Source organism: Hemitrygon akajei, chromosome 3, assembly GCF_048418815.1.
Source record: "Hemitrygon akajei chromosome 3, sHemAka1.3, whole genome shotgun sequence".
Lineage (NCBI taxonomy): Eukaryota > Metazoa > Chordata > Chondrichthyes > Myliobatiformes > Dasyatidae > Hemitrygon > Hemitrygon akajei.
In genome coordinates, this window is record NC_133126.1 from 25,500,426 (window position 1) to 25,513,852 (window position 13,427).

Here is a 13,427-nt window from a genome sequence, read left to right on the forward strand (position 1 = left end):
GACTAGATATGCCCAGGCTTCATTCCTAGGCAGAGTTTGTCATCGAAACGTCATTTAAAGCTGATACCTGTAGACTGTTTATTCGACAGTATATCTTACTGTAATTTATAGTCTATTTTGTGTATTGCACTGTACTGCTGCCACAAAACAACAGATTTCACATATATGCCAGTCTTAAAACACCTGATTCTGATTCAGTTCTGGAGTTGATGCATCCAAAGTGCTGAGTATGGGTAGCGGTTAGGCAGTTGCTGACATTGAACGACTCTAAAGGACTGCAAGCACCAGCACTGCCAGACTAACAGCCAGCGCTGTGTACATCTGGTTGCATGGCAACAGGCAACAGAAAGATAAATCCATTGTACTTGGAGCCCCAGACGCATATTCATAAATCGGATGCGCTGATAGATGAGCAGGTTCTCCTGCACCAACTCTCCAAGGAGGCACTTACAGCGCAGGACAGTAACTGTTAACAGATATGCAATGCAAAACCGAGATACAGTAAAAATTTTGGTGCAGCTACTGTAACAAAAGGACTGAGATTTACATGTCACAGGCTCATGCAAGAGAACCATGTACATCTGGGTTGTTTATCCAGACTGCAGGGTTACTGCTCTCTCATTTATCAATTGCCAACCTGCTCCGCTTTCACTGCGGTATAATACCAGGACACAGCGCCTCACCAGAGCTTGCGTGCAGCCCTTAAAATTCTTCAAAAGGAAAGCCACTCTTCTCGATTTTAATCTGCCTCAAGTGTGCCCTTGCTCACAAGAACAGCAATGTCTTCAAAGAGAAGGGTCATAACCAGCAATAAATCCTCAGGGGGAACGCCACTTCAATCTCATTAAATGCCTTTAATACCCGTTTGAACACTTCTGCTCAGCTGCAGATTGCAACAAGAGTTTTAGCCATATTCTCACCACAGAAATTGTACAGAATGGGAAACTCTTATTTACTCAAGGCCAGACAAAAGGGCAGCATTTTTATTTAAATCTAAAGATTTTAAAGACATCAGATTCTTCAAAAGGGCCAGTATTCAAATAATCTGAAGCATTTTGAGATCTCTGTTGCCAACAGGTAGGAAATGGATTTTGCAGGTCATACGGAGGGTTGTGACATCAATTACTGCTTCCTGATTGCCTCTCCCTAAAGATCAGCCAACGAAGTCTGAATAATATCTCCTGTTATAATTATTGACTGAAAAAACACCATTGTAATAATGCTACCATCACATCAAAAGGAAGGACAAGTCTTTCACAACTACAGGTTAGTCTAATGCAGGCTACAAGCTCATGTAGTTGCTGTTCTAAAGTTGGAAAAGTGGCAGCTAATCTATACCATAAACAGCAAAAAACAGTGGACTGATGACATGCTTTAGGACAATTAAGACCAGGGCACCAGACAGAAACATGGTCCGATTCTTCTTTGACATTGTATTCTAGTATCCCTTATCCATTGAAAGAATGTGAAGGATGGCACCTACTGTGGACTGGTTGCAAACACAAAAAGCTGGAGGACTGCAATGCGTCAGACATTATTTTTGGAGGAGAATGGACAGATGACATTTCAGTTCATTCCAGATTACCCAATTCCCCACTAGATAATGTTGCAGCTGGTTGGACCACATTCGGAATATTGTGTTCAGTTCTGGGCACCTCATTATAGGAAATATGTAAAAACTTAGAGAGTTCAGGATGAGATTCACTAGGATGCTGCCTGGGTTGGCCAGCATGCCTTATGAGGATGGTTTGAGCGAGCTAGGGATTTTCTCTTTGGGGAGGAGGATGAGTAGTGACTTGATAGAGATGTACAAGATAATGAAGCATAGATCGAGTGGACAGCCAGCAACTTTGTCTCAGGGTGGAAACGGCTAAGACAAGGGATATAATTTCAAGGTGCTGAAAGAAATTATAGAGGGGATGTCAGAGATGCAGAAAGTGGTGGGTGTGTAGAATGGGCTGCCAGGGTTGGTGTTAGAGGCAGATATACTAGAGATATTTAAGAGGCTCTTACATAGACACATGGATGATAAAGAAATGGAGTGCTAAGTGAGAGAGAAGGGTTAAATTGATCGTGAAGTAGGTTAAAAGATCAGCACAACAAGGGCCTGCATTGTGCTGCAGTCTAAAATGTTGACTGTCCATTTCGCTCCATAAATGCTGTCTGACCTGTTGGATGTCTCCAGCTGATTGCTTGCTCCAGATTCCAGCTTCTCCCTCATCTCTGATTATCAGATAAAGCAAAGCCCTTTGTGTTTTTCCTTCCCCTCCCTCGCTATCTGCCCATCAGCCACACATTCCTCCCACCAGTTCCCCTCCCATTCCACGCACAATCATCCGACCTTCAGCCCTTGATGATATATCACCTTTCTGCATCTGTATCCACCTGTAAGCTGCTAGCTTTTGCTCACCTCTTCATTTTTATACTATCTTCCCCCTTCCAGACTAAATGAGGGGTCTCAACCCAAAACATCTGTAAGTGTTGGTATGGGGTTTGTTGGCTATCCCTGTGACTGTGAGGGCTTACTTTGGGATGCTCCAGTTTCTTCCCACATTCTACAGACATACGGATTAGAGTTAGTAAATTGTGGGCAGACTATGTTGGAAGCGTGATGACACCTGCAGGCAGTCCAGTACAAAACCTCACAGATTTGATTTGACAGAAATGACCCATTTTATTGCATGCTTTGATGTACATGTGATAAATAGAGCTAATTTTTATTTTGTCCCTCCATGGATGCTGCCTAACCTGCTGAGCACCTAGCTCCTTTTGTGCTGGTCTAGATTCCACCATCTGCAGTCTCTTGCCTCGTCTTTGACTGCATTCTTTGTATCAGTAGTGAGTGAGAGAGAGAGCCACCAACGCCGGATGGGAGCCATTTGAAAAGAATGCAGCTCGTCGGGAGTGAGTTTCATTTGAGCCAATAAAAAGAAAGGATATGTAACTGGAGCAACCGTTCTCGGTGTGGGCTAATGTTAGCGTAGGAGGCTTTGGCAAGTTCAGGCGGAGGGTCTAAGTAAGCTTCCAGTAAGTATACTGCATTGTTTAGGGAATAATGACAAGAAAAAAAGTTTGTATATGCTCGAACAACAAGTGCTGGAAAAGCACTTCTGAGTTTTCGCGATTCGCGGTTGGTTGAATTCGCGGATGCGGAACTCGTGGATAAGGAGGGCTGACTGTATGTTGTTTGTGTGAGGTGTGGGAACTTTGGGAGACTACACATCTGTACAAAATGCATCGAACTGCGTTCCTTAGAGACCATGTTAAGGAACTGGAGCTGCAGCTCGATGACCCTCAGCTCATACGGCAGAATGAGGAGGTGATCGATAGGAGCTACAGGGTTGACTCCTACTTAACCCCTAAGTTGCAGGAGTCAGGAGAAGGAAAAGGAATAGGCAGCTAGTGCAGGGTATCCTTGTGGCCATTCCCCTCAATAATAGATAGCACTCTGAATAGTGGTGGGGAGGGCATCCCACCAGGTGAAGCTGCAGTGACTGGGTCTGACTCTGTGGCTCAGAAGGGAACAGGGGAGAAAAGGAATGCAGTAATGATAGGGGATTCCACGGTAAGAGGAGCAGACAGGAGATTCTGTGGATGTAAAAGAGACACCCGGATGGTATTTTGCCTCCCAGGTTCTAGAGTTCAAGATGTCTCAGATTAGGTCCACAGCTTTGTCAAGGGGAGGGTGAGCAGACAGAGGTTGTAGTACGTAATGGTATCAACAACATAGGCAGGAAATGGGAGGAGGTGCTGAAGAGAAACTATGGGGAGTTAGGTAGAAAGCTGAAAAGCAGGACTTCCAGGGTAATAAACTCGTGACTGCCGCTTGTGCCACGTGCCTTTGACTGTAAGAATAGGATGATTTGGCAGACAAATGTGTGGCTGAGGAATTGGTATTGGGGACAGGTTTTCATATTTCTGGATCATTGGGATCTCTTCTGAGCAAGGTACGACCTGTACAAAAATGACAGGTTACACTTGAACCCAAAGGGGACCAATATCCTTGTGGGAAGGTTTGCTAGAGCTGTTGGGGAGGGTTTAAACTCATTTGGTAGGGGAAATGGAACTGGAATGATAGGGCTGAGGATGGGGCAGTTGGTATACAAGTACAACTGATGTATTATGTAGTGAGATTGAGGATGAACAGGCAGATGATAGGGCAAAATTGCAATCAGTGAGATGGGCTGAGGTGCAAATGGAACCAAAATTGAAAAGAATTATTAATACAGGATTGAAGGTGTTACATTTGAATGCATACAGTATACGGAATAAGGTAAATGATCTTGTAGTTCATTTAGAAATTGGCAGGTAAAATGTGGGTGTTTCTGAATCATGGCTTAAAGATCATAGGTGGGAGCTTAACATCCAAGGATGTGGCTCTGTTGGTAAAATATGAAATCAAATCCTTAGAAAGCGGTGACAGTGCATTGGAAGATGTACAAAACTTGTGGGAAGCATTAAGAAACTGTAAGGGTAAAAAGACCCTGATGAGTGTTATATACAGGCCTCTGAATAATAGCCAGATCACGGGATATACGTTACAATGGAAGATAAAAAAGGCGTGTAAAAAGTGCAATGCTACAATAGTCATAGGGGATTTCAATTTGCAGGTAGATAGGGAAAATCAGGCTGGATTGCAAGAGAGAGAATTTGTAGAATGCTAAGAAGATGGCTTTTTAGAGCAGCTTGTGGTTGAACCCACTGGGGAAAGGCAATTCTGGACTGGGTGCTGTGTAATTAAACCAGATTTGATTGGGGAGCTTAAGGTAAAGGAACCGTTAGGAGTCAGTGATCATAATATGATAGAATTCACCCTGTAGCTTGAGAAGATAAAGTCAGATGAACTACTATTACAGTGGAGTACAGGGAATTCAGAGGCACAAGAGAATAGCTGGTCAAAGTTGACTGGAAGGGGACACTAACAGAGACAATGACAGTACAGAAATGGCTGGAGTTTCTGGGCGCAAATTGGAAGGCACAGGATAGATACCTTCTGAAAAATGAAGAAGTATTCTAAATGGAGAATCAGAATTAGGTTTAATATCACAGGGAATAGCTTGTGAAATACGTTGTTTTGTGGTAGCAGTACATGGCAATACATAATAAAAACTATAAAAAATAAGAAAATATGAAAAAAAGAATTAAATAAGTAGTGCAAAAAGAGAGGGAAAAATACTGAAGTAATGATCATGAGTTCATTGTCTATTCAGAAATCTGATGGCAGAGGCAACATTCCTGAAACATTGAGTGTGTGTCTTCAGGCTCCTGTACCTACTCTTTGATGGTAGCAATGAGCAACCAGCTACTCTCTCGTGCCTTCGAATTCCCTTTACTCCACTGAGGGCTTTGAGGGCAGCGGTTAAAGACAAGTTACAGACAACAGAAAAAAGAAGGCATATACTAAGGCAAAAACTAGTGGGAAGTGAGAGGATTGGGAAGCTTTTAAAAACGAACAGATGATAACTAAAAAAAACCATGAGAAAAATGATGAAATACGAAGGTAAGCTAGCCAATAATGTAAATGAGAATACCAAAAGCATTTTCAGATATACAAAGTTAAGGAGAAATGAGATTGGACGCCAGGCTGCTGAAAATTTATATTAGAGAGATAGTAACAGGGACATAGAAATTGCAGATGAACTTAATAAATTTTTGTATCGGTCTTCACTATGGAAGACACTAGCAGTATGGCAGAAATTTGAGAGTGTCAAGAGGCAGAAGTGAGTGCAGTTGCACTTATTCAGGAGAAGCTGCTTGGGAAGCTGAAAGGTGTAATGGTAGATAGGTCACCTTGATCACCCTGGTGTACACTCCAGGGTCCTGAAAGAGGTAGTTGAAGAGATTGTGGAGGCATTAACAATGATCTTTTAAGAATCACTAGATTCTGGAATAGTTCCAGAGGACTGGAAAATTGAAAATATCACTCCACTCTTTAAGAAGGGAGGGAGGCAGAAGAAAGCAAATTATTGATCAGTTAGCCTGACTCCAGTGGTTGGGAAGATATTGGAATCCATTATTAAAGTTGTGGTTTCAGGGTACTTGGAAGCACATAGAAACATAGAAAATAGGTGCAGGAGTAGGCCATTCGGCCCTTCGAGCTTGCACCGCCATTCAGTATGATCATGGCTGATCATCCAACTCAGAACCCTGTACCTGCTTTCTCTCCATACCCCCTGATCCCTTTAGCCACAAGGGCCATATCTAACTTCCTCTTAAATATAGCCAATGAACTGGCCTCAACTGTTTCCTGTGGCAGAGAATTCAACAGATTCACCACTCTCTGTGTGAAGAAGTTTTTCCTCATCTCGGTCCTAAAAGGCTTCCCCTTTATCCTTAAACTGTGACCCCTCATTCTGGACTTCCCCAACATCGGGAACAATCTTCCTGCATCTAGCCTGTCCAATCCTTTAGAATTTTATACGTTTCAATAAGATCCCCCCTCAATCTTCTAAATTCCAGCGAGTATAAGCCTAGTCGATCCAGTCTTTCTTCATATGAAAGTCCTGCCATTCCAGGAATCAATCTGGTGAACCTTCTTTGTACTCCCTCTATGGCAAGAATGTCTTTCCTCAGATTAGGGGACCAAAACTGCACACAATACTCCAAGTGTGGTCTCACCAAGGCCTTATACAACTGCAGTAGAACCTCCCTGCTCCTGTACTCAAATCCTCTTGCTATGAATGCCAACATACCATTCGCCTTTTTTACCCCCTGCTGTACCTGCATGCCCATTTTCAATGACTGGTGTACAATGACACCCAGGTCTTGTTGCACCTCCCCTTTTCCTAATCGGCCACCATTCAGATAATGTTTTCCTGTTCTTGCCACCAAGGTGGATAACCTGACATTTATCCACATTAAATTGCATCTGCCATGAATTTGCCCACTCACCTAACCTATCCAAGTCACCCTGCATCCTCTTAGCATCCTCCTCACAGCTAACACTGCCGCCCAGCTTCGTGTCATCCCCAAACTTGGAGATGCTGCATTTAATTCCCTCGTCTAAATCATTAATATATATTGTAAACAACATGATAAAATAGGACAAAGTCAGCATGGTTTCCTTAAGGGGAAATCTTGCATGACAAATCTATTGGAATTCTCTGAGGAAATAACAGGCAGGATAGACGAAAGAGAGTCAGTGGATGTTGTTGACTTGGATTTTCAGAAAGCCTTTAACAAAGTGCCACACATGAGGCTGCGTAACAAGTTAAGAGCTCATGGTAATACAGGACAGCATGTATAGAAGATTAGTTTACTGGCAGAAGGCAAAGAGTGACCTTTTCTGGTTGGCTGCCAGTGACTCGAGGTGTTCCACAGGGATTGATATTGGATGCTTCTTTTCATGTTATATGTCAGTGATTTGGATGACATAATTGATGGCTTTGTGGACATTAGAAAATAGGTGGAGAGGTAGGTAGTGTTGAGGAAGCAGGGAGTCTGCAGAAGGACCTATATTGAGAGAATGGGCAAAGAAGAGGCAGATGAAATACAATGTCGGTAAGTGTATGGTCATACACTTACGGGACAGGTAACATTGCTGACATTACATTACCTTCCTTACCGGTGATTCAACCTGCAAGTTAACCTTTAGGGAATCCTACGCAAGGACCCTCAAGTCTGTTTGTAACTCTGATTTTTTAATTTTTTCCCCATTTACAAAATAATCTGCAACTTCATTTCAGATGAAGTCATACACTTTGGTAGAAGAAATGAAGTTGCAGATTATTTTGTAAATGGGGAAAAAATTAAAAAATCAGAGTTACAAACAGACTTGAGGGTCCTTGCGTAGGATTCCCTAAAGGTTAACTTGCAGGTTGAATCACCGGTAAGGAAGGTAATGTAATGTTAGCAATGTTACCTGTCCCGTGAGTTTCTCATGAGCTTGATGTCTTATATGATATTGGGATGATGTAACTGTCTTGTGATATTGGTACGATGTAATTATCTTCTGATAGTGGGGTGATGTGATGTCATGTGGTGGCATGTCCCGCTGGTATAAAAGGGGAGACAATGATTTGTTGCGTAGTTGTTTTGCTGGGAGTCATAGTCGGTGGTTACATAATCGTAGAAGGAGAGAGAGAGTGAAGAAATACCAGCTTCAAGCGAACCCAAAGAATTGGGTAGGAATCAAAGGCGTTCTGTGTGTATCGAAGTGATTGACGGGAAGTTTGGCACGCACTTTTGGTTAGCCCCTCAGGTGTGTACTGACCACCTCCGGCGAAAGGTCAGCTACTTTGAGAAATCTTATTCTTCAGGATCTTCGGAAAAGGCATTTATTGGGCTGGGATCCACGTCAGCAGTTTCCTCTTTTCTTCAAGGCTCAGCTTATCGCTGGATTGGATCATTGCTGGTTCTCTCAATTATTTCATAAATCACTTGGACTTTTTAAACTACCACTTTAAGACTGTGCCAGAATAAGCTCTGTTAAGAATTCTCTCTAAGTTCGACTGTTTGATAACTATAGACGCAAAACACCGTTAACTTCCGTTTAAGTTAGTTGTTTGTTTACTTTTCGATGGTTTTGAATAGAGGTTAATAAATTTTTGTTGTTTACTTATAAAAATCTGACTCAATTTCATATCTATCACTGCTGGTTGTGTAAAAGCATAAATTTTGAGAAGATTAGAGTATAAAAGCAAGGATGTAATACTGAGGCTATATAAGGTACTGGTTAGACCTCATTTAGAGTATGGAGAGCAGTTTTGTGCCCCTGATCTATGAAAAGATGTGCTGGCACTGGAGGCGGACCTGAGGAGGTTCATGAGAGTGATTCTGAGAATGAAAGGGTTAATGTATGAGGAGTGTTTGATTACTCTGGGCCTGTACTCACTGCCATTCAGAAGAATGAGGAGGGATCTCCCAGATAGAGTGGATGTGGAGAGGATGCTTTCTATATGGGTGAGTCTAGGACCAGGGGCCATGGTCTCAGGATAGAGGAATGTCCATTTAGAACAGAGATTAGGAGGAATTTCCTTAGCTAGAGGGTGGTAAATCTGCGGAATTAATTGCCACAGACAGCCGTAAAAGCCAAGTCATTGAGAATATTTAAAGCAGAGATTGATAGGTTCTTGATTAGTCAGGGCGTCAAAGGTTACAGGGAGAAAGCAGGACAATGGGGTTGACAGGGATAATAAATCAGCCACGACGAAATGGTGGAGCAGATTCGATGGGCTGAATGGCCTAATTCTGCATCTATGCCTTATGGTGTATGAGTTGTGGTTTGCAGTCTTTTTGCTTTCCCTTCACTGCAGCTCAACCTATGTGTTTGTAATGCTATTGCAGGTTTTTCCAGCACCATCCAGGACATGTCCTGAAGACACACACTCAACATTTTAAAAATAGCTTCCTTCACTACGCAATCAGATTTCCAAACTGTCCATGAACACTTTCTGAATTGACTTTATTACTTACATCCTTCATATACATAAGGAGTAAATTTTTTTATGTTACCTCTCCGTCTAAATGGGCAATTTATAGTCATTTATAATAAATAGTATGTACAACAGGACAGTCAATATAACATAGAAATACAGTTGCGTCAGCATGACTTAATCAGTCTGATGGCCTGGGTGAAGAAGCTGTCCCAGAGCCTATTGGTCCTGGGTTTTATGCTGCGGTACTGTTTTCCGGATGGTAGCAGCTGGAACAGTTTGTGGTTGGGGTGACTTGGGTCCCCAATGATCCTTCGGGCCCTCTTTACACACCTGTTGCTGTAAATGTCCTGAATCATGGGAAGTTCACAACTTCAGATACCCTGGGCTGTCCGCACCACTCTCTGCAGAGTCCTGTGACTGAGGGAAGCACAGTTCCCGTACCAGGCAGTGATGCAGCCAGTCAGGATGCTCTCAATTGTGCCCCTGCAGAAAGTTCTTAGGATTTGGGGGCCCATACCAAATCTCTTCAACCGTCTGAGATGAAAGAGGCATTGTTGTGCTTTTTTCACCACACAGCCAATCTGTACAGACCACGTGAGGTCTTCGGTGATGTTTATGCCGAGGAACTTAAAGCTGTTCATCCTCTCAACCCCAGATCCATTGACGTCAACAGGGGTTAGCCTATCTCCATTCCTCCTGTAGTCCACAACCAGCTCCTTTGTTTTTGTGACATTGAGGGAGAGGTTGTTTCAGGGTGATGACTTCTTCACTGTAGGCTGCCTTGTAATTATTTGAGATTAGGCCAATCAGTGCAGTGTCATCAGCAAATTTAATTAGCAGATTGAAGCTGTGGCTGGCAACATAGTCATGGGTGTACAGAGAGTAAAGGAGGGGGCTTAGTACACAGCCCTGAGGGGCGCACCTGTGTTGAGGGGCAGAGGTGAGGGAGTCCACCCTTACCACCTGCCAGCGATCTGACAGGAAGTCCAGGATCCAGCTGCCCAAGGCAGGGTGAAGTCCGAGGTCTCTAAGCTTCTTGTTGAGCCTGGAGGGAACTATGGTATTGAATGCCGAACTGTAGTCTGAAAAAAGCATTCTCACATAAGCATCCTTCTTCGCCAGATGTGTAACTATTTTCTCACTATTTTGCTGGGGTTTATTTTTATTTATGGATTACACTGAACTGCTGCCGCAAAACAACACGTTTCATGATATGTGTCGGTGATACTTCGCACCTGACAATAAACTCCACTTGAATACTGAATGATTCCCGGGTATGAAAAGATGGACTCTTGACCTTACAACTGACCACTTTGTGACCTTGCCCTTTATAGCCAGCCTTCACTACATCTTCTCTGTACCCGCAACACCATATCCTACACTCTTATTGTTTTCCCTTGTACTACCCTAATGCCCAGATGTGATGAATTGGATTATTTACAAGACCAAGTTACGTGACAATAATAAATGAATTTACATTACTGCATCCTCTCCCATCACTTCTAACCCCCGGAACTGGGCAATGCAGATGGCTGCCGTTGGTGTGGTGGGCTGAATGGCCTGTTTCTATACTATACACCTCCACCACTGAGAACTATGGTGGCGGTCAGTTTAGGTGTATTTTTGTTCATCAGCCTGACTCAGAGGAGAGAGTCCTTGTGGAGAAATTCTCACTCATCAAAGAACACCACATCCATTGTTCTTGGATTTAAAGTGCAAATAGCAGCCGTCTACCACTCCCTCCCACAGACAGTGGAGCAAGCAAAGCAAGTGTGCAAACAGGTTTTCCAAACACCAGCAACAGGCAGGCTCCAACCCTCATGGCTACAATTAGAGAAGAGGGTTACAAGAAAAGGTCTTGCACATCCCTGCTGTGAAGCTTCAGGGTGAAGCTCACAATGAGAACCATACAAACAAACTACCCAGTCACGAGGGGCATAGAACAACCTGCTGCTGACTCAGGATGCAACTCAAACCAACTCATCATGTTCGCTAATAACACCACAGTGGTTGGCCTCATCAAAGACGGTGTAGCGGCAGGAGGTAGAGCGGCTGGTAGAATAGCGCGAGCGCACCTCGAGTCTCAACGTGCACAAGGCTATACAGACTTTAGGAAGGTACAGGCTGACCCCTCTGCACATAAATGGCTCCTCCGCAGAGAGAGTTCAGAGCAGCAAGTTTCTGGCAGTGCACATCATGAACAATCTCACCTCTACATCACTTCTGCAGTCAAGAAAGCACAACAGCGATTCCACTTCCTAAGGAGACTGAGGTGAGTGATGTTCCCCACTCCCACCCCCTTCCCCCCAAATTCTAATCAAATTTTACAGGAGCACCACTGAGAGCGTCCTGACCAGCCGCATCACTGTCTGGTACGGGAAATGAAAGGCATCTGAGGATCGCAGGGGTCTCTCTTTCACCCATCAGAGATATTCATCAGGAGCGCTGTCCCTCCCATCCATCCCACCATCAGGCAGGAGGAACCATAGCATTTGGACAGTGACTGTTAGGATGGGAAACAGGTTCTTCCCCCAGGCCTTAAGATCATTGAACTCCCAGCCACTACTCAGGTCTCATTACATATGAGGTGCCAGCAGTGTTATACTGTTCACTATTTAAACTTGTGTTGAAAATGCATGTTGTGCTAAATGTCAATCTTGTGGAATATGTGTTATTATTTTTTAATTTATTTGTGATAACATTACTTTATCTATTGTGTGAGTTATATGTACTGTGTTGTGCATCTTGGCCCAGAAGAACATCATTTTTTTTGGCTGTATGGTTGAAAGACAATAAACTTGAACTTGACAAGGTGAAAGGTCTGTCTTTTTCCCAGGGTAGAGGAACCTTAAACTAGTGGGCACAGATTTAAAGGTAAGAAGGGGAAGATACAAAAACCTGAAATCTTAATTTCACAGTTTCTGCAAAAAACTAACTTCTATAAATGTCAGTGAAAAATCTGCCGAGGCTGGTAAACAGAAAATGCTGGGAACACTCAGGATCAATAAAGTATGTCTGTCTGTCTGAATCACTCAGTATGGGTCTTCAGGCTCCAATACCTCCTCCCCGATGGTTGTAAAGAGAAGGATGGTGAGGAAAAAGGATCACAACTTTACAATGAGCAGTGGGGTCTTTAGAAGATGTAGGAAGAGCATGACAGTGGCTATATTTCAATAGGTGCTTCAGGAGATTTGGTGTGTCTAGCAGATTTCTATAGATGTACATAGAAGGAGAGTATTCTGGACTGTGATGCATCACTAGACTGGTCGCATCACTATCTGGTGTGGAGGCTCCAATGCATCTCCATACTAGAGGGCATGAAGATGAAATGGTGCAGAGTTGCCAACTCACTCACCTTCATCATGAGCACTACTAGCCTCAAAAAGTTAGCATCCACCATGACATTTACACTACACGCTGCATCCGCAAGGCAAACAACATTATGAAGGACCCCACACACCCCTCATACAAACTCTTCTCCCTCCTGCCGTCTGGGAAAAGGCACCGAAGCTTTCGGGCTCTCACAACCAGACTATGTAACAGTTTCTTCCCCCAAGCTATCAGACTCCTCAATACCCAGAGACTGGACTGATACCAACTTACTGCCCTTTACTGTGCCTATTGTCTTGTTTATTATTTATTGTAATGCCTGCACTGTTTTTGTGTGCTTTATGCAGTCCTGGGTAGGTCTGCAGTCTAGTGTAGTTTCTTTTTTCTGTGTTGTTCTCATGTAGTTCAGTGTTTTTGTACTGTTTCATGTAGCACCATGGTCCTGAAAAACGTTGTCTCATTTTTACTGTGTACTGTACCAGCAGTTATGGTTGAAATGACAATAAAAAGTGACTTAGATAGAGATAGATAGATAGATACTTTATTCATCCCCATGGGGTTTGAAGGACCCTCACCATCCAGCAGCTGCCCTCTTCCCATACTACCATCAGAGAGAGGTACAGGAGCCTGAAGATGCACACTCAACATTCTAGGAACGTTTCTTCACCTCTGCCATCAGATTTCTGAACAGTCTGTGAACACTACCTCATTAATTTACTC

At 43.3% G+C, this 13,427-nt stretch overlaps 1 protein-coding gene across 7 annotated transcripts in view; it reads right to left on the bottom strand.

The window, feature by feature from the left end:
• Nucleotides 1-13,427, bottom strand: part of efcab11 (EF-hand calcium binding domain 11) — a 132,342-nt gene that overhangs the window by 95,786 nt on the left and 23,129 nt on the right. The window contains exon 6 of one of the 7 annotated variants that reach the window (XM_073039376.1): nucleotides 10,330-10,459. The exons of the other annotated variants lie outside the window; for them this stretch is intronic. Within the exon in view, the coding sequence (XP_072895477.1) occupies nucleotides 10,405-10,459 (55 nt within the window). The 3' untranslated portion in view covers nucleotides 10,330-10,404. Of the gene's footprint in view, nucleotides 1-10,329; nucleotides 10,460-13,427 lie in introns of those variants that run through there. 7 annotated transcript variants of the gene reach the window in all.